The sequence below is a fragment of the Sugiyamaella lignohabitans genome, chromosome D (genome assembly GCF_001640025.1).
Source record: "Sugiyamaella lignohabitans strain CBS 10342 chromosome D, complete sequence".
NCBI lineage: Eukaryota > Fungi > Ascomycota > Dipodascomycetes > Dipodascales > Trichomonascaceae > Sugiyamaella > Sugiyamaella lignohabitans.
Window position 1 is genome coordinate 1371943 of NC_031673.1, and position 26345 is coordinate 1398287.

At 47.1% G+C, this 26345-nt stretch overlaps 5 protein-coding genes across 5 annotated transcripts; all 5 read left to right on the forward strand.

Annotated features, from left to right (window-relative positions):
* Positions 1-4289: 4289 nt before the first annotated feature.
* Positions 4290-7403, forward strand: NFI1 (SUMO ligase NFI1; the record flags this gene model as incomplete). The annotated part of the gene is made up of 1 exon (XM_018882181.1): positions 4290-7403. One exon carries the CDS (start codon positions 4290-4292, stop codon positions 7401-7403), a length of 3114 nt encoding a protein of 1037 aa, XP_018736584.1.
* A 936-nt stretch (positions 7404-8339) lies between these two features.
* Positions 8340-8876, forward strand: PRE8 (proteasome core particle subunit alpha 2; the record flags this gene model as incomplete). The annotated part of the gene is made up of 1 exon (XM_018882182.1): positions 8340-8876. One exon carries the CDS (start codon positions 8340-8342, stop codon positions 8874-8876), a length of 537 nt encoding a protein of 178 aa, XP_018736585.1.
* A 3808-nt stretch (positions 8877-12684) lies between these two features.
* On the forward strand, positions 12685-13326 carry NCE103 (carbonate dehydratase NCE103; the record flags this gene model as incomplete). The annotated part of the gene is made up of 1 exon (XM_018882183.1): positions 12685-13326. The coding sequence occupies one exon, from the start codon at positions 12685-12687 to the stop codon at positions 13324-13326; it is 642 nt and encodes a 213-aa protein (XP_018736586.1).
* A 7782-nt stretch (positions 13327-21108) lies between these two features.
* Positions 21109-23811, forward strand: NRG1 (transcriptional regulator NRG1; the record flags this gene model as incomplete). The annotated part of the gene is made up of 1 exon (XM_018882184.1): positions 21109-23811. One exon carries the CDS (start codon positions 21109-21111, stop codon positions 23809-23811), a length of 2703 nt encoding a protein of 900 aa, XP_018736587.1.
* A 903-nt stretch (positions 23812-24714) lies between these two features.
* Positions 24715-25815, forward strand: PDI1 (protein disulfide isomerase PDI1; the record flags this gene model as incomplete). The annotated part of the gene is made up of 1 exon (XM_018882185.1): positions 24715-25815. The coding sequence occupies one exon, from the start codon at positions 24715-24717 to the stop codon at positions 25813-25815; it is 1101 nt and encodes a 366-aa protein (XP_018736588.1).
* Positions 25816-26345: the final 530 nt, after the last annotated feature.

The following is a 26345-nucleotide window of genomic DNA, read 5'->3' on the forward strand; positions in this document are numbered from 1 at the left end:
TAATACTTGATCGACCATGCTCTTCTCAGATCTGTCAATGCGCATGTTCAATGGCTCCAGATGGAGTTTGACGTTCATGCTATCAGTGACGCTGAACTCACTTGTGAATCTGGGCTTCCTGCTGTTCATTTTTGCCAACTTCGAGGTCAATATCTCTACAAACACAGCTGATGGCACTCCGCCAGAAACTCGGACAATTCCCACATATCTGGCGCTTTTTCTCTTTGCTCAGGTAAGTGATCACCCAGACCCGCCAACAGAATGCGATTCTGCACCTGCTGTGTTCCGAATCGTTTATCCCAAGGTCTCAGCAATCTCCTGCGAAGCAGGAGCCATCAGGGTCTGGGGCGGAGCCCCAGCCGCCGGAGGCAAGACCCCCTCCCACTACAACTGCTAACTGTACCAGATCTATCAAATACTACTGGCAGGCAATGCTCTGAGAAACCAGAATATCATTCAGATATTTGGCATGTGCATTTTCTACGCAGCGCTGCTGGCTTATGCTGCTGTGCAGTACGACGAGATCCGAGATGCTGTAATGGTGCTTACTGCGAAGAACATTTATAACTCGGGCGATTGGGACCGTAAGTAGCGAGTGGTTTTTTTTGTTTCTTACGTGTGGTATTTTACAAGTACTAACAGAGGTCAGTGATGCGGGCGTTCATTCTAGCCATCATAGGAGTGATTGCTATCGGGCTGATTGTAAACAGCGTGCTGTCGTTCAAGCTGTATCGTGAGTTCGGCTGGTCTGTCTATAAACATGTGGGTGCTGACTTGGCTCTCAAGCGACGATACCTGGCGTACCTGGTAAGTTTTGATTTATGGTTCCGATTCCTAGGGAAGCTTGAATAAACATATGAGAAGACATGTACTAACAAAGCGAGATTTTCGAAACGTTGCTGAAGTTTGACTTTTTCTTCTTTCTTGGGTTCACATTACAGTTTCTAGTCATTGTGTCCAACATCAAGCGGATCGAGTTCATTCTTACTATTGTAGTGATTCCACTGACTATAGTGTTCTTGTGGTTGGTGCTGGTGGTGACGAAACGAGAGTCCAAACTGGGAATGCTCGTAATGATTGCCATATTCTTTGCTGGTCTGGCCTATTTCTTGTTCAAGTCGGTGAGAATGTACCAGGGCAGTCAGGAGGCCAACTATATCGCTACCCGGAAAACTCTCACCACTTTTGCGGTGCTGACAATCGTGCTCCTAGTTGCCACCATTGTAAATGCTATTATTTGCATGTTCAACTTTGACAAGGGACTCAAACCCATTATTCACACCAAGTCCCGTGAAGATCGTAATAACCTGTCGGAAGAAAAGTATCCAATGGTCTCGTATGGCCAAAGCTCGCATGATGCTAGTAACAATCTCAGTGATTTCGATCTTCGTTACAGCCAGTACAGCACCGGCCCTCCCACGGGTCATCTCGTTATTGACTAGATATTCACGGGTCACTTTTGCTTTCTCTGTTTGATAATCATGTATTTTTATGAATTTATACAGCTCCAGCGCTGGCAGCTGGTAGTAGCACATTTTTCGTCTTTTGCCTCCGGCGGCTGGGCCTACGCCCCAAACCCCATTGCTCCTCTCGCTTCGCTCGAGTCGAGGTGCCGTCGGCCATGCAGGGTCTGGTCCCTGCATGAATTTGTTTTTTTGATTATGACTGGAGCCAGCCATGGAGCCTTGAGACATTTAGAAACTTTTCACGCGGTATTAGTCAAAGTACCTTTCTATAAATCCCACTTGAATAAGATTTTTATAGAAAGTTTTTTCCTCTCAATTTCCCATCCGTTTCCGACTGCTTCATTCTAGACATGTTGGATTTTTGGATCGTGATAAGGCAGGGCCCCTTTGCCTAGGAGAATTCCGTATACCAATCCAGATTTTGAACTGTACTTATCAGATCGCCGACTAATTTCTACTAATCACCGTGGCCAGTCTCTCATAATATAATTTGAGTAGTTCTACGAACATTTAAATGCTGAATTGAAAACCCCTTCCCAGGTCATCCAGACTTAACCCTCGGCACAAACTCGGCCTTAGAAATGTCATATTCGACCTAACTCATTGTCCATAGTGGTTAACCATTTTGGTCTATATCGGCTAATTCTGGTTGAAATTCAAATAAAGTTTATAATGTGATTCAGTATGCGATAGTTCCCACATGCCTTATCAGTGACATGCATGTACGATATCGCTATCAGGATCAGCCATCATCGCTGATCTTTAACTCTAATCCCTGTCGACTAGGGAGGTAACTCGGAGCCAATATCATTAGCATGCCGATCAATCTTCTCACATTCGCTACTATTGAGGCTGCTCTTGATTCTAGCACTGGCAAACACATTCTACGTAGTCTACCTTCAGTAGCATTGTCAATGCTACTGCTTTGGCAAAATCGGTCCCGATATTCAACGACCCTAATGCGTTACTGCTCATTATTGGTCTCTTTTTTTTTTTTTTTTTGATTTGTCTGCATCGGCTGGTTCCTGGGAATCGCGGTTTATTTCTATAACATCGAGGAAATTTACTTTTTCAAAATTATTTTCTTTTCTCAGATTTCAGCAACTTGTTAGGAAATATCGAGAGTCACCAAGGCATTAAAGGAGAGGGACTTGAACATATACCGCTAACCTGGCGGACAAAATCTAGTGAAAATATGAGTTCTTGGATTTCTGACCATGAAAGTCGAACGCAAACCAAATTATCTTATTTGAAACTCACTTGCCCATCGATTGGAGTATAAACAGGGATATTAGTTGGTAAGGGCCACAAAGACCTGTCATCAATATCCTTACACCCATGAGCCAGAGACCATGCGACCGAAGGAATACCACCTGAAAGCTATCAGCTTTTAGAGACCATAGTTGGTCAATTCTTGGAGAGATTATTTCATGAGCTGAACCAGGAAATACAAGTTTGATTGGTCCACCTGGATATACCACTCAAACTGTAGTCTTGCACCATCAACCAGCAGTCTTGGGTCTACGGAGAAGACCCCGTTTGACGGGATCTAATTATTACTTGAGTACAACTAGCTAAAGATATTTTACTGTATCTTCATCTCGACAGTTTTTGCGCATGCCGACACATGTTGTCAGCTGAAAATGCTAATATCAAAGCGTGAACTATGTCTCATTTACCCCTCACTACTGGTTGACTTGTTCCTCTTCGATCCAAGCAAATACAAATATATTAAATTAAATAAAAAGGAAGGATATCAGAATTAGATGCAGAATAGCCTGCTTATATAGCTAGGGAAGAAACGATCCGCAAACGGAAAATTGCGTTGTTCTCATACAAACCAGCAAACGCCTGAAGAACGCATAATAAGGGAATTTCAACCCATAATCTTACACAGATAAGAAGACCAATATGGGTCAGAGAAATATTTAAGAACCAGACAACTCGTAAATATCGTTAGGTAAGGTGCATAGGAGTAGAGCGTGCGGCTCGAAAAGTGTTGAGGGCCATGATAGAATATCGATTTCCACCAGTAAGATTCAGAAATATTTCTTAAAATACTATACAACTATAGAATTGTTCAAGAAGTATATTTATATACTGAATACTACGCTATGGTGGTCAAAACTTCTTAAAATATACCAAAGACAATGAACGCCGCGTACAAAGCGGCAACCTTGGGAAAGGGTATTTTGTTCGGATTTCGATGGAGAAGCCAGTGTTGATGATAGAAAGTTGGAAAAAACCGCTTATCGAAAGAGAAACGCTACAAAGCGATAGAATCATTTTTGTCCTATAGAAAACTTGAGTTGTCAAGTTATCGAGCTTGCTGAAGTTACTCTTGGTTGATAACTTCGCAATATAGCTCAGCCTGGGCGGTAAAGTTTATCAGACCTCAACAGGCGAAACGTGCTCAGTTCATTACCAACTGATCGCTGCGAGAACAACGATTGAAGAACATCTTCAAGCTTGCTGGCCGTTTGACTGTGCGTGTTTCTTGATTATATGTTGTTCTAGGGTTGAGCCGCTTGTCGGAATTTTCATAAATCGTTGAGGCATTTATTGAAACAAGGGCTGCAGCGACTTTGTTGGTGAAGAGGCTCAGTATCATATTATTCACTGGCATTCCACTGTGGTCTCGTAACTGGTTTTCCTAGTTGCACATCTTATTGGTTGTTAGTTAGATTGCTGGCTCGTCATTAGGTGTTAGGATTAGTGTTGTTTGTTGGTCATGCGAAGGTATTCTATTGAACTATTCCACTATAGCGCTTGAATATCATTGTTTTCTGCAGTCAGTTAGTGGTATGATGAAAGATTTTAGTCATGGTAGACCACACGCAAACAGTTTATGATGAAGCGCTGAGCTATATTAGCTCGGTGCTAACTGTCACGCAACTTAAAATCGTTCTGCGAAACTTTGGCTTAGCAGCTAGTGGAAGGAAAGTCGAACTACAGAATAGACTGCTAGAATACCTTCAAATTGGACTACGGAAAAATGACGGAGAACGAATCAATAGAGTGCATGCGGCACTTATAGATGCTGTACAGGACCATCCAAGTTCGCGCAGTACTGCATTGCTAAACATGGGTAATAGGAACCCATCATCTAGCCAGTCTCCAGCACCGAATAGAACTGGATCTCAGCTCATTACCACCCGTGATTGGATCAACTCTATGACAAATCCTATGACTTACACACAACAAGTAAACAGTATTGCTAGTGGTACCACTGTTAATGGAACTGGACCTTTGGCACCACAGTCGGGATATCAAGGTTCGTCTGCAAGCTTATTCAATGGCTATGCATCTCAATATAAACCTCCCGAAATACCTATGATCAATCATCAAGCAATAAATATTGTCAAATCGCCATTTTATGATCTTACCACACGACTACATACGCCTCTAATATTCCAACCGCCATATTCTGAGACTAATCGGAGGTCTACTAATTTCACACTCCCAGATGATATACCATGGTCGAGTATAGAGTCGGGCGAGAAGCAAGTTTATCTTTTAGGAATTGAGTACAACGTTCAATCACCTGAGGAACACCAACATATTTATTTCCCCAGCATTACTGAGTTAGTTGTTAGTAGCCAGGTTATACCAGTGTCAGCGACAAAAGGTATTAGGGGCAAACCAGGCTCAACTTTGCCGATAAATGTGACCCCATATGTTAAAAAGAGTCATGATCTTGGCCGGACCAGATATACTCTTGATGCGACAATTAATTTTCCTCCTAAAGAGCGGGACCGGCCTCCTGACCCCAATCTCCGCAAGACATTTATAATTATGACATTCTTGGCAATTCCCCATTCCATTGAAGAACTTATCGACAACATCAAGAAGCAGCCATGGATCAGCCGAGAGTCAGTGAAGCAGGCGATAATAGATGAGAACCAAGATGAGGATGTTGTAGCTACGACTACGGTGCACAGTTTAAAGGACCCTGTGAGTTATAGACGGATTGATACACCAATTAGATCGATGCATTGCAAACATGTTGACTGTCTTGATGCAGAGACGTTTTTCCAGCTACAGTTACAAGGACCGACGTGGAAGTGCTCTATTTGCTCCAACCCCATTACTTATGATGAATTACGGCTAGATGGGTATTTTAAAGATATTCTCGACAACACGGACAAGAATGCTGAGGATGTTGAAATCCTGCCGGATGGAACTTGGGTTCAAAAGGGGGTGGGTGCAGTCGACTTGTCAGACAGTGATGATAGTGAAGATGATGCACTCACACAACGAGTTAAAAGACAAAAGGTGATAAAGGCAGAACCTGGTTCAGCCGATGCGTCGATGCGGTCGACACCTAGTGTAGCGGTGCAGTCTGTAGCGGCTAGGAGACAAGAACCCGAGGTTATTGAATTGAGTGATTCAGATGACGACATGACTGATGAGGCACCTCCTGCCATGCATCAGCAACAAGAACAACCGGTTCAACAAGAGGCTGGACAGGAGACTCAACGGGAAGCTCAGCAGCAAGCTCGTTATAATGAAAGTGACGACTTTGAGACTATTACTAACTTGTATGGGAGGAATTCATTTACTGGTACTTCGCTCCTGTTTGGTGATGTTGCTGATGGGGTGGTCCTGGATGGAGAATCTGCATCAGTTCCTGTAGATGATGGTACAGATCAAGCTAGTCATGGTGTTGTGAATGGAGTAAATACAGTTTCAAATGAGTCAAGCGATCAACCACATACTCCTACTAGCAATCCCCCAGAAAGCAATCACAACTCGCCCAACTTAGACGACTATACTTTATCCTTACAAGATACTCTACTGAGCTCTTCGTTACTGTTCAACAAACTTCCTGATACGACTGCAAAAGTAACTCAAGTGCCCACTCCTAAAGATCTGACTGGTGATGGGTTATCGACTGATGCAGGAAATGTCGAGGATGATGCTGAAATTGCGTTAGCTCGTGCGAGAGCTGATGTTGCTGCTACTTCTACTCCGGAACCGACTCCGGCTGTGACTCCAAGGATATTGGACTCGGTGGTTGGTTCTACCAGTGCTGCTACTAGTAATGGTTCGATCAACCCTGATATTGTAGCAGCTTCTAATGGCATTTCCAATGACTCTGCAAAGAAGGATACCATACAAGATAATGGAAATCACCCGGCTGAGAGTCTTGATGTTGTTCCTGCTATAGAGAGCATCCCTAATAGCAGAGATACAGCGGCTGCATCTGCCTTACAGTCTCTTAGGACATCATTTACTCCAGCAAATAGCGAATTTCCTGTGCAAAATCCTTCAATGCCGTCGCGTCCTCCATATATTTCCCAGTCGAGTTCTAACGGATTTCGTACGATGCTGCCTAAAGGACCCATTATCAATGATCAAACTAGTGAGACAAGGTTACCAAGTCCTCATGGTGGGCCTGCTGCTGCTGACACCGGGTCCCAATTTCAAGATCTTACTAGGAGGTTACACCCTAATCGCAGTGACATAGATGTATCGGATACTGGTAATCCAACACATTCCAACCCTCCTTGGCGCCAGAACCTATTGTCACAACCACCCCGTCGTCTCCCAGGGCTGGGTATAGGTACTGGACTGGGTCCACGGCCTCGGTCAGAATATTCTAATGTAGCCGAGTCTCACAAAAGGCGCCATAACTCTTCAACTTCTCCGGTAGAGGCGCCTTTACCTCCATGGTCACAACCTTCTACCACTGGACTGTTAGGTCAGCATATTCTACATACTCCCAGTCATGCAGAACCAGTTACTGGCACGTTTCCTCCACGGACGCAGCCTGTAAGAGGCCCTAGGGCACCTCCACCTGCACCTCCTCCTATAAGACGGTCTGCTGGGAACTCAAGACCTGCTTCCATCTCGTCACCTGCATCTAGTTCGGCAACTAATGCCACTGCTGACTCGTCTGATGTCATTGATCTCACTCTGTCCGACTCTGATTAATCCCTTATGTTTATAATGGGACAGCTAATGTTTTACGTGGCCATGTCTATATATGTGTATAAAACGAATGAACGAACCAGAACTGCTCTTCATATTTCTCGAACCTGCTCCCAGCTATGTGTTATATAGTATATGCTTGTACAGGTCACGAAGTAATATGTGCTTATGCGCCGCATCTGCAACTCGCTCACCATCAGTATATTACAGTGTGCCACCGGATTCAAGCACATCTCGAACTTATAAATACTGATCGATACAAGATACAGAGCCATTTGATACATAAATACTTAATTTAGGGCAATAATGGCTGACAGATACTCATTTTCTCTAACGACATTTTCCCCTAGGTAAGCATTGGTTGGATTCCGTGTTGGTTGATGGGGTTGTGGTGAGCTCAGTGGTGACTTGAGTGCCACCAGATGGTGTTTGATGGCAATGGCTATAATAGATGAGAAATATACATTATTTTTTGTTTATCATGAGTATGGAGTACTAACAACTTAAATTTAGTGGTAAATTAGTTCAAATTGAATATGCTCTTCAGGCAGTGAACCAAGGTGTTACCTCACTGGGTATTAAAGGTATGTGATTAATTTACTGTTATGGAGTTGCCTCATGTATTAGAGTCCTTATCCATATGCTACTTTCTCAATTTCTTTCTCTGATTCGTCTATGTTTCTCTGCTTTCTCAGTGTCTATGATCGAATGCTTGATTGAGTTTGTTCATTTTGGCAGACTCGATTCGAGCGAACCGAGAGTAGCAGCATGGCTTCGTACAGATCCCAGTCGAGTTAGACATGTCATGTTTGGATTTTTGGAACTAACATTTAAACAGCTGCCAACGGTATTGTATTAGCCACAGAAAAGAAGTCTTCGTCTCATTTGATCAATTCAGATTCATTGAGCAAGATTGCTCTTGTTACACCCGATATTGGTATGGTTTACAGTGGCATGGGCCCTGATTTCCGGGTTCTAGTCGACAAAGCTCGTAAAGCTGCTCACACATCATACAAGCGCATCTATAACGAATACCCTCCTACCCGTATTCTGGTTCAAGAAGTGGCCAAGACCGTGCAAGAGGCAACCCAATCTGGTGGTGTTCGTCCTTATGGAGTTAGTTTATTAGTGGCTGGATATGATGAGTCGCATGGATTTGGTCTATACCAAGTTGACCCATCGGGCTCTTACTTCCCATGGAAGGCCACTGCGATTGGTAAAGGTAGCACCTCTGCGAAAACCTTTCTTGAAAAGCGATGGAATGAAGAGCTTGAACTTGAAGACGCCATTCATATTGCTTTGCTAACACTCAAAGAAACAATAGAAGGTGATATGAACGGCAACACCGTTGAAATTGCCGTTGTCGGAGAGCCTGCCGATAATATGCTAGGTTTCGAGGGTGTTTCGGGCACTACAGGTCCCCGATTCAGAAAACTCAGTGCCCAAGAAATCGATGATAGACTTGATACTTTGTAGTATAATACAGATGCGCGTATTAAATAGTTTTAACTCATGAGAAGTAGAGGACCAGTATTACATAGAATCATGAGTGATTACTACAAGTGTCCGTGTGGAAGCAGGATAAGTAGTGCTTGCCTCTGGCAACCCATATCAGTCCTCGTCTTCCACTCTTCTCCTACGACCAAGGGTCAAGAGATAGATCTAAATGACATGGTATTATTGCGAAAAAAATGGTACACCCTCAAGCATATAATTAATAGAAATCCCTGGTTCAAGCATGGGGAATCTCATGTATGCGAGATAGGCTTCTACGAGTCCATTATTGTATTCAACGCATATCAAACTATGTCCAAATATTTCCCTAAGTTTTTAGGTTCATGTAGCAACTGCTGAAATCAGAGTTACTGGGATAACGGTATTTAGGTTTTCAAAGGAATAGGGACCGTGGATACACGAGAGGTACACTTCTCCTTTGTAGCTTTCCAAGATATCTGTGGAGGTCGATTTCATCTTGTCTGGTTCTCAGTAATGAGTCTGTATCTTGAGAAAGATAGTCAGGTTCGAATATCTTTTCACTTCTATTACCCTGATAATAATCATACACACGGGGCTCCGGCGAGGCTTGGAAACAAATATAATCCGAAGTCACACCAGTATACAGCATCAAACTCTCATCATTCATCTCTGACGCTTGATACCAATGTTCATTAGCAATGTTCATTAGCTGTGGCAGTAATTGCCATCCGTAAGTTAGAAAGGATTCAAAACATCTCACACATCTTTACTACTAATAGGAAAGCCATTTATTGTTCGTGCCAATGCCTATTATCATCTGACCATGAATTTCTCGGAGTATCTGAGAGTATGTCGTTTTCTGATGAATGAATAGTATAGTTGAACAGGCTCTATTCTCTGCTTTTGCTCTGTTATAATTGCTTTGCTAAGTTCAGCGCATAAGAAGTTATCGTCGAAGCTCTAACTTTTACTAGTGAGATAAAGCAAATGACTAGTGATTGTCACCCCCTTTATTAGTAACAGTAGGATATCCCGAGATCTGCAAAGGATCAACAAGTCATGCTGCCAGATAAGAGTGCACATCAACGGTGCACGAAACTAGCTCACCCGACCGTTCCCACCAAAAGGGATGCTGTCAGTTGACAAGATTCTGCAGCATAGAAATCACCGATTGGCTAGTTTATGTTTCAACTAACGACACATTGAATCTGCTCACGTAATTAACAAAGCGTTAGCGACCAGCGAATTCTTAACCCACTCACAGGCGACAGTCGTAGAGCAACGCCAGTTCGAGCTATTCTGAAGACCCAGAGTCTCCATTTCTAACATAACCAAACCCGGAAATATCCGTCAAATCAACCCGTTCCGACTCAAACGCCAATACCTATCAACCTAATTCCCACTGGCCATACGTCGAAACCGTATTCTCTCTTTTCTACGGGTGATGAGATATTCAATGGCTTGTACATATCATTCCCGGTTGGGCCATTGCTGCCTCCGGCGGCTGGGGCTCCGCCCCAGACCCCGCTGCTCCTCTCGCTTCGCTCGAGTCGGGACGCCGACGGCCCCTCAGTGGAGATACAAACTGGACTCCCCCACTGACGACTCGAGCGAAGCGAGAGGAGCCACGGGTCTGGGGCAGAGCCCCAGCCGCCGGAGGCAGGCCGTCCAGAATAGAACAACGACCAACGGAGGAATTGCGGAGTCAGTGTGGGAATTTGCGGGGAAGGAGCAGCAGATCCTTGCGGAGAAAGGTGACAAGTATGACCGAAGTAAGACCGACGACGGACCGGACACGGAGCGCTAAAACCGACAACTCCCTCCCGATCAAATCCCTGACCCGGGTCACAAGTGGAGAAAACCCCGCGAACAATCGATCCAGGAAAGACCAGGCCCCCAGGGGAGAACCGACTCGAGCGAAGCGAGAGGAGCCGCGGGGTCTGGGGCGGAGCCCCAGCCGCCGGAGGCATGTCCGGATCGCACCCGTTGCAGCCCCGATGCAGCGCCGGCATGGATGTTTCTCCCAATAGCAACCCAACCAGACTCAACAGCAGTCGGTGGCCGGCAGAAAGCTTCGATTCTGCACCGCGTGCATGGACGCGGATGGCAGCCAGGGTTCCATGTTACAGCGAACCCAGGTATCATCATCGGGCCAGCTGTGAATGTAGCAGCAGCAGAGCAGCAATGACAGCATCAGCATCAGCAGCACCAGCAGCACCAGTAGCACCAGCCGCAAGACAGTAGCAGCAAAAAAAGAATCAGAAATACAGAGATACAGGGGATGCGAAGGTTGTATTGAGAGGGTGGAAAGACTGGGCAGAGATGCAGGCCCGAGCCAGATTTGTCGTTCTAACTAAAAAAATTTTCTGTTGAGAGAGGCAGGCTGCACGGGAATGTTTGATAATACGCTGATAAAGGGTGTAAAGTGAATGGCTAAACAGCTTTCGCTGCACCCCAATTCGGCCGCAGTAGCAACCTAAGGTGCATCAACCCAGTTCGATATGCCATCCAGCTAAATTTTTTATAGCAAGATAACGGAATGGGACAGGGCCCAGTATGCGTATACTGAGGGTGACTGATGCTGGGCTTGTATCGCGTATATCGGTAAGCCATAATATAAGAAGCAGGGCATAGAAGCAAGCGATGAAAAAAAAAGTCCATTCTTATTCAACCGTCAATATCAACAGATCAACACTAATATAAGGTTTTTGTAAGATTAGAAACCGACTCGAAGCCGAAATCTTGATACATCTAGCAACTTATTATAAACTAAACCAAGCTATTTGCCAGCCGATTCGCAACCAAGCCGATTAGCAAGCTTATTCCACCGACTGCCTGTTTATTGCTGCCGATTGAGCCATCTCCAGCATCTGTTGTACTAGTTTCGCAACTACTAAGGTACCAGCATCAAACCCCTTCAAACCCGTTCGAACCACAACGGGCTATTTTAAACGTTCAGTGACTCCCTACTGTATAGACCGACAGGGCCACAACCTGACCCAGACACATCCCAAGTAAACAGAGAACTGAGTACTTTTTAAGTCAACCAGCTATCCAACCAGTGATAGTGATAAACTCAGCAGCATCGTTTCGCATCACCTGCAATAATCTACCGACTGCGACATAACTTCTACGACGAAACACCACGAATTAACCCCGTAGTTCCACGTCGCATCACTTCGCATCGCTTCGCATCCCTTCTTTAACTTCCCGAAGCACCAACAAAAAAAAAGTTTACCCGTTCGACAGCCGAACGGCACATTTCTTACGCCTAATTTTTGTTTTTTTTGACATTTTATTTTCTGTCTCTTCACGACTTTTCCACCCCGACAAATCCCAATCCGGTTCACCACAGCACGAACCGCATCCAGAGCACAGCACCCCTGCTAATCGTTTCCTCGCACGTCGACCTCTTGAAGTACATCTCAACGGTCGCCACCCGGGTAACGTTTGACACTGACAACTGCACCACACATTCGGTAAGTGATCAGCCGCACATCACCCCCTGAGACGCAGGGTCCAAATCAGGGGGTGGGGGGGCTCGTGCCTCCGGCGGCTGGGGCTGCGCTCGAGTCGTTACGTCAACGGACCCGGCATCTCCTGCGAAGCAGGAGCAACCAGGGTCTGGGGCGGAGCCCCAGCCGCCGGAGGCAGACCCCGTCCCCCCAGGTGTCTCCCAGTCACTAACACTGGTATAGCCATATCACGACTTTATAGAGCCCCGCTGTTCTCAATCGGCCGACGATTGAGTCCGTTTTACTTGCATAGACTTTGCCAGACCCCGACCCGTCTGCACAGCACATCTTCGATGAGTTTTGCTCCTAGTGACAACATTGCCAAGCTGCTTGACGGCAATAAGGAATGGGCCGCCAAGCTGGCGTCGTCTGCTCCGGGCGTTTTAGAGCAAAACGCCAAGGGCCAGCAGCCTAATATCCTGTGGTTCGGATGCGCCGATTCCCGTGCCGGAGAGTCATGTTTGGGTTTGCATCCCGGCCAGGTGTTTGTGCACAGAAACATCGCCAACATCGTGTCGCACTCGGATATCAGCTCGCTGTCTGTTTTACAACTAGCCGTCGACTCGCTCAAGGTCAGCCATATTATTGTATGTGGTCATTATGACTGCAAGGGCGTTGAGGCTACTTTAAAGAAAGAGCGCATGGGCGGCGAGCTCGATGCCTGGCTCCGTCATTTGCGTGATGTTCGTCATACCCATGCTAAGACCCTTGATTCTATTGACGACTTCAAGAAAAGATGCCAGAAGTTGGTCGAGCTCAATGTCATTGCCCAGGTCCGTAACGTTAGAAGAAACGACCGTGTCATGGCTGCTGCAAAGGAGCGTGGACTCAAGGTCTACGGTCTTGTTTATGACGTCGCTACTGGCCTTGTTAATGAGGTCCCTGTTCCTGTCGACGACGGCCTTGACTCGGACGATTCTTACCTTGTACACTAATATGATTCTGCTTTTTTGTTATATGATACGGGTGTGGTGCTGCCTCCGGCGGCTGGGGCTCCGCCCCAGACCCTGCTGCTCCTCTCGCTGCGCTCGAGTCGTTATTTGGGGGTCCCAGCAGTTGGGTGATACCGAGCATAGATTAATTAGAACCAATCTGGTCACCCAGTTCATAAGATAACACTCATTTGCTGCTATTCAATACCATAAGTGACTAAAATTATTGCAAATTGTATACCGTTTACGCAAGTAACAACAGCAGGACCGAAACAAAGCAATCTCAAAAATAATACGTTCAAATGTTAAGCTACTAACCTTTTTGTTAAATAGAAACGAGAACTGGCTTGTAATATACAACACACAAGCTGTATTCTAGCACCCAAAGCACACTTGCTTACATATACCCAGGGGTGTTGGTTGTGAGATAGATAGTCTTACCTGAAAGGAAATTTCTAAAATCTAAGAAATGGGCAAACTCAACTTCGGCTTCAGGAATATGGCTGTCAAATACAGCTTTAATAGGCCGTGCAATTATTGCATCAATGGATTCTATGGTGTTCAAACAGAAATAAACCTCCAAAAAATCTGGGCCCTATTTTCTGACTTATTACCGACTATTTCCAAAGTTCTAAAAAAAATTGGGCATAGTTCTTTAAGAGAGTTCACTTTTAGATATTTGCTAACGACAGATAATGAATCTGTTTTTTCGAGCTTGGAATTCCCACTCATTACACGATTAGTTTTGTTCATACACCCGGCTATTATATTTAGCTATTGTCAAAGACAACATCAAAAAAGAATTGCGTGCTTCCGAGTTTCAAGTTTCCTTTTACCTTCCTATAAAATAAATCTCCTTCATATGCCATAAGATCAATGAAAATGCGTTAAGATTTAGCTACACATTTTCAAAAAAAATCCAGAAGTCTCCAGTAATTGTTTTTCAATACAAAAGAGTTTTGAACTTTTATTTATAATAAATCTTTGACATAAAAGACTTCCTCCAAACACTATTTATATTTATATCACTATCGGTATCTCTTGCCCGTTATTTCGCAAAGCATCTTCCAAGGCCAACTGAATTTCATCTGTTCATTCGGCATGTAAAATCATTTAAAACGTCATAATACAGTGTTGCGGTGATCCTTCCAATAAGCAAGTTCTCCAGTCCTTTATTACAAGAGCAGTCGTAGTTGCCTAAACAGGTGTCGACTCTAATTTTTGGGGTGCGATATTTAGTCTGAGTTAGAGTCTGAAGGATCCTAATGGGGTACGTACACATCCAGGCCCAATATTGCGGCAATGTCTATGTGATATATAACAAAACTGAGACCGATGGAAAGGCCACAACGGGTTTCATGGTCGGATTATGGTTAGCCCCATCTGATTAGTTGGAACAGATTGTGGATCTTGAGAAATGAATCACGGAGAATAGTTCCTAATAGTTTTGCTATTGAACCTCATTCAGACAGATCTAAGTAACCGTTACTCTTTACGACACAGAAATAGGATTCCTCAACGTAAATCCTTATCAAGACATAGCTCAATTGCTTACAGCAGGAAGAACTCTACAAAAAGCTAGCAGAGATTAGAAGTGAAACTCGTCAGCAGCGAGTTTGGGAATGATTTATCGCTGAGACCTCCACGCGACAAATAATTCCATAAAAGGAGCGAGCTATTGCATCTTCTGCTGAAGGTGAATATTGCCAAACCTCGAACGGTGGGCTATGTTGCCTTTAATTGTACAAATGTGTGACATCCAGTATATATTTTCATAGATAGCTCCTCTTTGTTTCTAATGCTTACGGGAGTTCACTGTGTATAAGAATTATCTGGATAAAAGGAGCGATAGCCTTCTCCAGCTCAACTTCTTTCGCACATTACAACGCTCTCATTTATTTTCGTGTTCGTTCCTAACAGAATTCTCTTCTTAATTATCAAGTTTCAAAAGCCAAATTTGAAACTGAGGGTGATATATCCACGACTGATGGTCCACAGTCACTCAAAATAGATTCGTTACATTATGTTGGTTTAATATCAGTAAAAAAAAGTAGAATCTCGACATGATGTGCTCTTTTCATAGTTCCAATCTAATACCAGCTTGTACATGACTTCTAGGACCACCATTGGAACTTGGTTACGGATGAGCTACAATTCTGATTCTCTTTACTATTAAATTCCCATTCTATTGTGTCAACCTCTTATGAGATATGTAAAATCATTGTTGCAACGTCTATAGGCTCTAGAGCAGTTCTACAACACCCACTGTTATAACTGCTATATCTGCGTGGGTAGATATTAAAAATATGCGTGGAATATCGCTTGTCAGTGGTATTGCAAGAGAAGCTCCGTATTATCAGATTTTTTTATTAATTCAATTATTGTCACAGAAGCTGGTGCATCTCATCAGTTGTCTACTTCCAAGCTTTTTGTTGGCCAAGGATAATCGAGGCTTCTCTTTATCCATCAGCTAGTATACAGCCCATGAGGGAATTGGTGGGAATCATATGGGTAAATATCAGGGTGTCGTCGTACTATTTTCAGAGGTGGTATTTGAACGACGTGGGTAACATAAAAGGATTAACCGCTTAGCTTGTGGAACTAAATCAGAAGCCACAAATATCTTGGCAAGAAACAGAAGAGAAATTTACCTCATCTGTATCAAACGATTGAGATTAGACGGAAATTTAAAAGTGTGAAAAAGGTTAGAAAGATGAAGAACGTGAAGAGCACCGTGAAGTAAAGGACCTGGTATCTTCTAAGAGCTGGCAAATATTATCCCAGTAACTAAAGTTTTCAATGAACATTTAAATGAACTTCTTATCTTTTTAGGGAAAATCTTTTGACTGACAACCAGAAAAGAATTCCAGAATAATTTGCAGGACAGCTGAACAGAGACATCTAGAATTTCAATCAACATGGTATGATACAAAATGATGAGGGTAAGAACAGCACACGTAAAGAGGGTATGATGATGTGGTTACAATAGACTCTCAGACAGTCAAGCTGGAGTAAATTCGAAAAAACAAAAAATAAGAAAAACAACTGATGTTGGAAGTAATTGGAGAAACCAATAAATTTGTCACACAGAGATTAAACTTATTGCAATGTGATAGGGTATTTTACACAAAGGGTATTTTACACAATGTCTCTAATTTACATATCTGTTAAAAGTGAACAACAGGAGGGGTAATTGCAGTCACCTGAGGGCGGATCCCACGCAGCTCATTTCACTCAAAACTTGAAAAAAATATTATCACTGAACATCAAATCCCTTCGACCAAAACTCAGAATTACCATTCCACTCAGCCAACTAATTTCCTTAGAGACAAACCAAATTTCCAGGACACAGACGAAAATCGATAACTCAGGGGTACCGATTCCATAACTGCAGCCCGACATATGCATCCCGCACCAGAGACTGTATTCAAACCCCGGACCGACGACGGATCGAGCTGCTCCGCGAAGCGGAGCACAACCCGGGTCTGAGGCGGAGCCCAGCAGACCCCTCTCCCAGGGTCTCATTGGACCCTGATAACAGATATTTCGATACTAACTGGAATAGGCAGGCATAACAGCTCAAAAGCAAATACCAGGATCTGAGGCCGATCTCATGCACACTATCAACGGCCTGGACTTTAAAAAACCAAGAGACATTCTTGTCCCTGGCGTGAGCTCCGAGTTAATGCCAACTAACGAGTCCACTAGCGCCGATGCCGGAACAACAAAATACCCGGACCTGGGGAATGGAGTGTTGCCTCCAGGGGCTGGGGCTGCGCCCCCAGACCCCGGGGGCTCCTCTCGCTCCGCTCGAGTCGGTTTTGGGGGTCTGACCCCTGAGTCGCTGCACAGGGGGATCCGGGACCTGCCTACGGCGGCTGGGGCTGCACCCCAGACCCCACGGCTCCTCTCGCTACGCTCGAGTCGAGCGTACGCGTATCAGGTCGCTCCGCGAAGCGGAGCACAACCCGGGTCTGGGGCGGAGCCCCAGCCGCCGGAGGCACACACGTCAACCGTACGGGAGCAGGGACTATTGGCAGGGCATGGGATCCCGGGACAAATGCAGGACCCGGCGCGCCGGGATGCGCAGTGCTAGCGTCGCTCGGTGTTAGCGGACATAGCGGAAATATGCTGGTTTGTGTGTGGTACGGTACCCGCTAACCATCTCTAAGTAGCAGGAGGCAGGCGTTAGTGAGGAGCGCTGGGCGGGCTCGGTATATTGTCCCGAGATGCATACCCCCTCCAGGGTCAAGAGATAATCCCCCCACATCACGCCCACCCATACGAGGGGGGCGAGGGGGACGAGGGGGGAAGAGGGGCAGCCGGCGTCGTGAGGGTGTCTACTCCATCCATATCAGGGGGCAGCGGCAGCAGTGGGGCAATTCACGGTCATCAGGGACAGGGCAGGGGAGCTGCCAATGGGGAACTAACTGGGCAGTAGAGTGGAGTCGAGTGCCGATTCGATTTTGCAGGCGGCGACGGTCGGTCGGCGTCCGCAGCAGCAGCAGTAGCAGCAGCCAGCGATGCCGGAGGATGTGCAGTAAGGCCGGTGCCTGAAGGTCGCGCTAGACCTGCTGCGATTTACCGAGGCCACTGCTAGAATCAGGCAACACCGGCAGATGCCATGCCATGCGCTGCCGGTGATGCTGCTGATGGCCCACGATCGCACGATGCCTCCGGCGGCTGGGGCTCTGCCCCAGACCCCGTGGCTTCTGCTTCGCAGGAGATTGCTTAGACCGTGTGCGGAACCCACCCGAGTCGAGCGCAGCGAGAGGAACAGCGGGGTCTGGGGCAGAACCCCAGCTGCCGGAGGCACTAGACCCACTGCCCCCCTCCCCCTCCATTGCCGGGGTAGGCAATGGAGCGGATATCAAACCAGGTCGGCCCAGACCGAACTAATTTATAATTTAGACTGTCTCAGATGTGGCACGGTATCTTCTTCCGACCCTCTAACAGGCCAGGTCGCGCTAGTCCGTCCTACCACGACCGTCTGCCCATCTCCCACCCCACCAAACTCCTTCCCACTCCTCCTCCTCCCCCCTCCCCCCTCCCCACCCCACTCCTCGCGAACCCACCGGTGCCCCACGCCGCTCCGCGAAGCGGAGCACAACCAGGGTCTGGGGCGGAGCCCCAGCCGCCGGAGGCAGGACCCTGACGCCCCAGCGCGCCGGACGTTGCTTTTTCTCGTTTAACATTTAATAAGGGTCGCAAAGGGTTCAATGCTGGCGGCCCTTTTATCCTGTTCCATGGCCAGCGGTTGCTTTTTTGCACCTAATCTCGGGGGCAGCGATCGGCGAGGTTGCTTTTTGTGGCCTGGAGAACCGGTGAAACCACAAACGAGCGGTTGTTACTTTTTAACGGTCTGCTGGCTTGTTTTGGACGGGTGCTTGTGCCTCCGGCGGCTGGGGCTCCGCCCCAGACCCTGGTTGTGCTCCGCTGCGCGGAGCGGCGTGGGGGAGGGGCTAGCGGGGGTGGTGAGGAGGAGTGGTTTTTTTCATGGCCCCGCGATCTGGTCGATGGGCTGCTGGGTGGGATGTGTGTGTTTTGTGAAGATCAATCCCACAGGGGCCCCACCATCGCGACCGATAAATGCCCCGCCCGCTGCTGCTGCTGCTGGCTAGTGGGACCCGGCCCCGAGTCAATCAATCAGTCAGCAGCCGGATGGAGCCCGCCAGTCTAGCCCTTCCCTCGCCCGTTTCCCGTCTCTCACCCGTCAGCTGGCTGCTCCTGGGCTCTCTCCCCGGGCTCAGTTTAACTCTCAGTCGGTGGTGAACCCAGGCCGAACCCAGAATTCAGTTCTGAGTCCAGTTTAAATCCAGTTCAACTCCAGCCCAACTCCAGCTTGAATCCGACTCCAGCTCCATTTCGAGCTGAAACCCCCTGGTAGCCAATTCCAGCTCCAACTCGAGCCCGGCCGCCGGAGGGCACCTGTCCCCTCCCCCCCTTCCCCAGGGCTCCCCTCTAAGGCGGGCCCGGTCTTGTCCCCAGATGCAGCGATGGGCCGGTCGGCGTGCCCTGGCTGCCGTTCTGGGACAAGTTCGAACGACCCTGGCGGCAGGGAAGGCCAGGGTTTGCCCTAGCTCTGCGGATGGAGGTGCATGTCTGCAGGTGATGCAGCAGATGCATGAATTTTTTTTCCCTGGCGGACAGGTCATTTTGCTTTTTGTGTTCCACCTAACCGCCGCCGCGTGTAGAATTTTTCCCCTTTCCCATTTAAATTATATTCCCATCCCTCGTCTAGCTATATCCCCTAAACGCAGAAAAGGTCTATTATATACCCTGAAGATCAGGTACACACGAAGTTATAGGACAACATTTTTTTAGTTGCAAAAAAAAGAGGCACCTTTTTTTTTTTGTTAGCCTTTTTTTTTCATTCGTATCGTACGGTTCTACGGCTACGTTAGCAACCGAACGATATTCTAGCAAGGAAATATCAGCAGGTGTTTAAAGCGGAACTCTGTGGACTGACGGACCTTGGTGACTGACAGACAGACTGGCTGATTGACTGATTGACTGGTTGACTGGCCGACTGACTGACTGGTTAACTGGCCGAGTAACAAACACCCCAACTGATTTCAAAGACCGTTAGATATTTATATTTGGATTTGACCCTTTTGGTACTGTTCAATATATATTTACTTGTTTGGAGATATAGTTTATCAGTGGCGGACTTACGGACGTGAATTTGAAGTACAATTTCAGTTGTTTTGGCAGGGTTCTTAGTTGAAGAGCTACGAGATAATCGGAAAGTTTGGTTGATTTCGATTGTTGCGCGATCTGTTTTGTGTGGGAAATATAATTAGTATCGGTTGAATACGTGTAACAGTTGATTTGTCATCTGTTGTTGTGTTCAGTGTGGTATTTTACTGAGTTCTGGATTAGTTCTGTTCTTTGACTGGTGTTGTTGTAGTTGTCACTTCTATTAACTACACATTAACTAGTTTATACTCCGGACTACAGACTACAGACTACAGACTACTGATTCCGACTGTTAACTAGTGATAACAGAGTATTGACTACAGACTACTCCTACAAACTATTGATTTCTGATATTGGTGTAGTCTATTAACATCAGTCTACTTAGTACTGATTTCTGACTGTTGACTACCGACACATTAGTTTACTGATATCAGTCTATTGACTACTATTTGAAACTGTCGAAACTGTGTCTATCTGAATATTCAGTGAGTTTATTCTGTTAAGGACAGACGCCTGTTCTCAATCCCGGATAAATTTTCGGTTTTTATTCCTGTCAAACCCTTGGTTGTACCTTGGTGATACTCTGGTAATACTGGTAAGTGATTTATGAAAGTTTGAAGGGTGGTTTTCAGCTACAAACACATCTGAGAAGACGATTATTTTGGCCCTTCGACCCCCCTCGCCCGACTCGAGCGAAGCGAGAGGAGCAATGGGGTCTGGGGCGTAGCCCCAGCCGCCGGAGGCAGAACCGGGACCCCCATTGCCCGACTCGAGCGAAGCGAGAGGACCAAAGAGAACCCAGAACCCAGAACCAGGACCCAGGACCCGTACTAACAGGTTGTTTTAGGATTCGATTTTTTTCGTAACAAGGACATAATTGCCAAGGTCACCTTCACTTTTATTTAGTGACTGTTGACACACATTTATTATTAATACCCGTTTGCAGTAGATACCGTCACAGTGTTGCCCAAAATTCCTCAAAAAGTCGCGTCGCGATCGCCATCCCCTCAACCTCGCGCATCCCCGGACTCGTCGCTGATATCGTCGTCATCTCCTAATTCATCATCGCCTGTTAGTTCGTCCAGTATGCCGTTCCACCTGGTGACTCCCGCTGGTAAGCGTATTAACATTTTGAACGACGAGGCAGCTGCTGCTGCTGCTAGAGAGAGGGGTGAATTACCACCGGTCAAGAGGAGAAAGTCGGGTATTGCTCATTTTGCGTCTGGCAGCGATTCGTACAGTAAAGTACGGGCTAAAAAGCCGATTCGTGGGATTCATAAAAACGAATCAGATGAAGAGAAGGAAGATAATGACGAAGAAGAGGATGAGCTAGATAGACAATTGGCAGCTGAACTGGAAAGGGCGAGGAAGTTGCAAATGCAGCCTGATTTAGATGATGACGAGCTCATGGAAGAACTGGATAGCGACGATATCGAGAAAAAAGAAGAGGGTGCTGATGGTGCATTAGCGAGTGTTGATGCCAGTGGTAATGTGATATTACCACGAGGATCCGGGTTTGCTCCACAGGTCAAGATTGAATTGCAACATATTCCTGGTATTAACGAGTTTGCGATGCCAGGAGGAGGACCAGTTTCAAGTCGCGGTTCGGTGACTAGTTCTGGTTCGGACACTATCCCTCCTGTATCAGGACCTCCTCTTGGTATGGGGGCTAGTTTTGTTCCTATTAACGGACCAGGCGGTCCTAGTCCAGGACCTCCTGGTTCTTTAACTCCAGGACCAGTACCTCCTGGAGTCATGAATCAACCTCCACCACCTCCACCTCCTCAACATGCTGGAGGACCACATGCTCCACCACCTCCACCTTCAATTAGCTATCAACAATTCCCACCTGGAACAGTGTTTGCACCTCCAGGAACAGCAGGACCGCCAGCTCAATTCCCACCTGGCCAATTCCAACCAGGTCAACATGTCACTTATTATTACACTTCGGCAACTCCTCAACAGTTAAGCCAGCAGTTACCTCCTGGTCCTCCTGGCACGACCATGACTTATTACTACGCGTATCAGCCTCCTTTTGCGGGTGGTAACGGAGTTCCCGCAGGTTCTCCAGGTAATAATGGTGGTGAAGGTGGTGAAAATATTTCTGGAGCTGCTGATACTGGTGCTGGTGCTGGCGCTGGCGCTGGTGAATCCGTAGCTGGTGAGTCAGTTGCTAGTGAGCCTGTGGTTTTAGAACCTGTAAATGTTGCTGGTGAATCACGTCCTGATGGAGAAGTATCTGCTCCTGCTGACGAGTCGAAACCTGATGAGACTGTCACTGCTAAAGTAGAGTCTGCTACGGATGAGAGTGTAGAAGCTGCTGAGTCTAAGAACAAAGATTCAAGTGAATCTACAGTAGACGTCAAAACTACTGATTCTACGGATGCTGTTATTGATTCCACCGCTGATGCTGTCGTTAAAGACTCTGTTACCGATTCTGCTACCGATTCTACCACTGATGCTGCTACTGCTAACACTGAAGTTACTACTGATGCTACTACTGCTGCTACTACTGCTGCTACTACTGCTGCTACTTCTACGGATGCTGCTACTGTTGCTTCCGCTACTGATTCTACTACAACTGCTGCTGATGCTGAGGCTGGTGCTGATACTACCGTTACCGAAGCAGATGCCGCCCCTGCTTCTGCCGATGCTGACAGTTCTACTGCCAAAGCACCAACTACCGACGGACCAGTGGCTGAACCTGCTCCTGGTGACTTGACCAGTTCAGGCCCCCAAATCCCCGGTCTGCCTGGTCTTGTTCTTGCTCCTGGTTCAGGTGGCCCTCCTGTTTTCGGTCCAATGACCCCCGGTGGAATGCCACTGCCACCTCCAGTACCTGGTCAGCAAATGCAGCAGTTTTTCCTTGGAGCACCTCCTCCACACTTGCCTCCCCCACAACCAGGTCAACATTTGGTTGCTGTTGTCACTGGACCTGGCCCATTGGGTCCTCCACCTCCTGGAATGACCAGTGGACCCGGTGGTCCCATCACTGTTCTTGCTGGTCCTGGTCCATTAGGACCTCCCGGACCTGGACCAGGTCCAGGTGCTCCTCCTGGTTCTCGTCTTCCTGGACCACCTCTCCATTATACACTTCAGAATCCCAACTCGCCTCTTGGCGCACCATTACCACCTCTTGTTCCACACATTCCTGTTTTGGGTATTCCACCAGTGGCCCACTTGGCCCGTTCGTCCAATGCTCCATCAATCTCGTCTTCAAAACCTCTTAAAAAGTATACTTGTCACTGTTTAAGGTCGTTTACAACGTCCGGACATTTGGCTCGACACATGAGAATCCACACTGGAGAGAAAAACTACGTGTGTCCACAAGAGGGCTGTGGAGCCCGATTCTCGAGACAGGATAACTGTATGCAGCATTTCCGAACTCACGGCACCAGACGGGTCAATGTGCGAACCAATCGTAACAACGGCAATAACGGAGGTGGTATGGGTGGTGGTGGAGATTCTCCTAGTCACGGTTCGACTGCCGGACCTGCTACTGCCTCGTCAACCCCTTCTGCTGATGTTGGATCCACCACTACGAGCACATCAGCACCAGCCGAGTCAGAATCAACGAACCAGTCGAACCAGGATTCTTCGAATCCAACTGCACCAACTGACGACAGCAACAACACTGGCTCTCCCGGCAAAACAAAAGATGACGAGGCCAATAACAATGAAGACGACGGCCAAAAAACCTCAGACAAACCTGAAAAAAAAGATAAAGAAGACGCTAACCCGCTTCACCTCTTTGCTGGCGTCGCTGCTACCCAGCTGCAAACCGTCTAAACACCACCGCCACCCCTTCTCCTACCCACTCTCCACCACGACTCGCCAATAATATCTGTACAACAGCCACCCTCTCCCTCTGCAAAAAACGCCTGTATATTGCTATCTTGATGTATCTTCTACTGTATAATGTCGCAAACACGAGTAATGAATTCATGAACCATCGCGCCTGCTGTCCGTGGGTCTGCCTCCGGCGGCTGGGGCTCCGCCCCAGACCCCACGGCTCGCTTCGCTCGAGTTTGGGGGTTGTGAGGCTGCTCCTCTCGAACAGAATCTCACATTTCAGGAGCAATTGGGCTCACTGGAACTGTTCTATTAGGGGTAAAACCAACGACCCCCACCCGCTCCCCGAGGTCTGCCTCCGGCGGCTGGGGCGCTGCCCCAGACCCCGTGGCTCGCTTCGCTCGAGTTTGGGGGTGATGTGGCTGCTATTCCTGTGACTGCGAACAGGACCACTAGTTTTCAGGACCATTTGGGCTCGCTGGAACGGTTCATCCGCTCTTTTCAGGGGTAAAACCATTACCCCCACGCACATTCACTCCCCCAAACCTCGAGCGAAGCGAGCCATGGGGTCTGGGGCAGCGCCCCAGCCGCCGGAGGCACACCCACCCCTCCCCAGCTCCCGAGCGAAGCGAGCCACGGGGTCTGGGGCAGAGCCCCAGCCGCCGGAGGCAAAAACCCCCCGGCGAACCGAGCTTCCCCTGGTCGAGCCCGATCGGGAAGCTCCGCGGACATGGCCTAACCCTGATGTATAATCAATAACGAGATTATATGTCGTCGTGTTAAGTAGGAATAAAATTAGCAGTTTGATTTGATTTCTTAATTGCACGGGCCCTGGAGCTAGTATAAAATAGTCAATTGGCAGGTTGTGAACAAGTGCGAGTCGCGTGTGATAGGAGAGAAATGTTGTTTTCGAAATTTGTGGCTGCTACAGTTGTTTCGGGACTGCCTTTGCTGGCTCAGGCCACGCATGTTATTGAGGCCACTGACAAGACTTTGGCGTCGGTTTTGAAACCTGGTTTGCCGACAATGTTGGATATCTATGCTTCTTGGTGTGGTCACTGTAAGAAACTGTCTCCAGTGTATGATGAATTGTCTGATTTGTTTGCTCATGCCCAGGATAAAGTGCAATTTGTTAAGATTGATGGCGACAAGAACAGAAAAGCGTCTAAACAATACAAGGTGGAATATTATCCTACTTTGAAATTTATTAATGCTGATGGTAGTATTAACGAGGTGGATGTCCGGGATCTTGATGGAATGGCCGAGTATGTTTTTGAACAGACTGGAGTCATGCCTCGTAAGGCTCCTGCTCTTCCTTCGGCTGTATATACATTGAACGATACTAGTTTCGACGACTCGATCAAGGGCAAGAATGCTCTTGTCACTTTCACTGCAGGATTCTGTGGTCATTGCAAGAATATGAAACCCGATTATGAGAAGGTGGCTCATATTTATGCTCGTGATAGCGACAATCTGCTGATTGCCAATGTCGATTGTTCCGCGGGCCAGCCCACTAGTGATTTGGCTGCTAAGTATGTGGACGGCGGGTATCCCACGATTCTATTTTTTCCTAAAGACGGATCGGATCCCATTCCTTACCGTTCAGGCCGTACTGTAGACGCTTTTGTCAACTTCTTGACTGAACAAGGTGTTGGGTTCAGAAACGCTGATGGCTCTTTGAACACTCAAGCCGGTAAAGATATTACTTTGGACGCTCTTGCCAGTAAAGTGGCATCTTCTGGATCCAATAAAGACGCCGAAACCGCTGCTATTAGCAATCTTAAGGCTGCTGCTGCCGATGTCGATAACGGCAATATCTACGTGAAATACGCCGACAAGTACGCTGCTAACGGCGGCGCCTCGTACGTCCAAAAGGAAACCGCCCGTCTGTCGAAACTGCTCACCAGCAAGACTCTGGCTGCTACCAAACGCGATGAGCTCCAAACAAAGCTCAACATCCTCAAATCGTTTGTGCCCTCTCACTCCCACGATGACTTGTAATCAATACAAAAACTGGAGCTTTATATTGTGGCTTGGTTGTGCCTCCGGCGGCTGGGGCTCTGCCCCAGACCCCATGGCTCGCTTCGCTCGTTGGCAGGAGTGCCTCTGGCGGCTGGGGCTCGCCCCAGACCCCGTGGCTCGCTTCGCTCGTTGCTAGGACCGTGATCGGGTTGAGCTCGTTGGTTTCGAGTCACCCAAGATAAATCAATGATCAGTAGGATAGTTGTCAAATTCCTTTCAATGAGGTTCTGTTACGACGACTTATCTATGTATCTGATTATTCTCTCTGTGATTTTGAGATTGATATTTGCAGTTGAAACTAGAATCTGGTTATTGGCAATGATGGCAGTCCGATCTCTGTGTCAAGACGCCCTTAACAGCTTTATATAAATATTGTCATATTCCATTGAAAACCTGATTATTTGACTGAGGTTAGCGATTTCGAGATTGCCAGCTGCTGTGACATTGGAGTTTGTATGTTGTTGCCAGTGCAGCCTGAGATCCGAGTCAAGTCATTCGAGAAGCTCAAT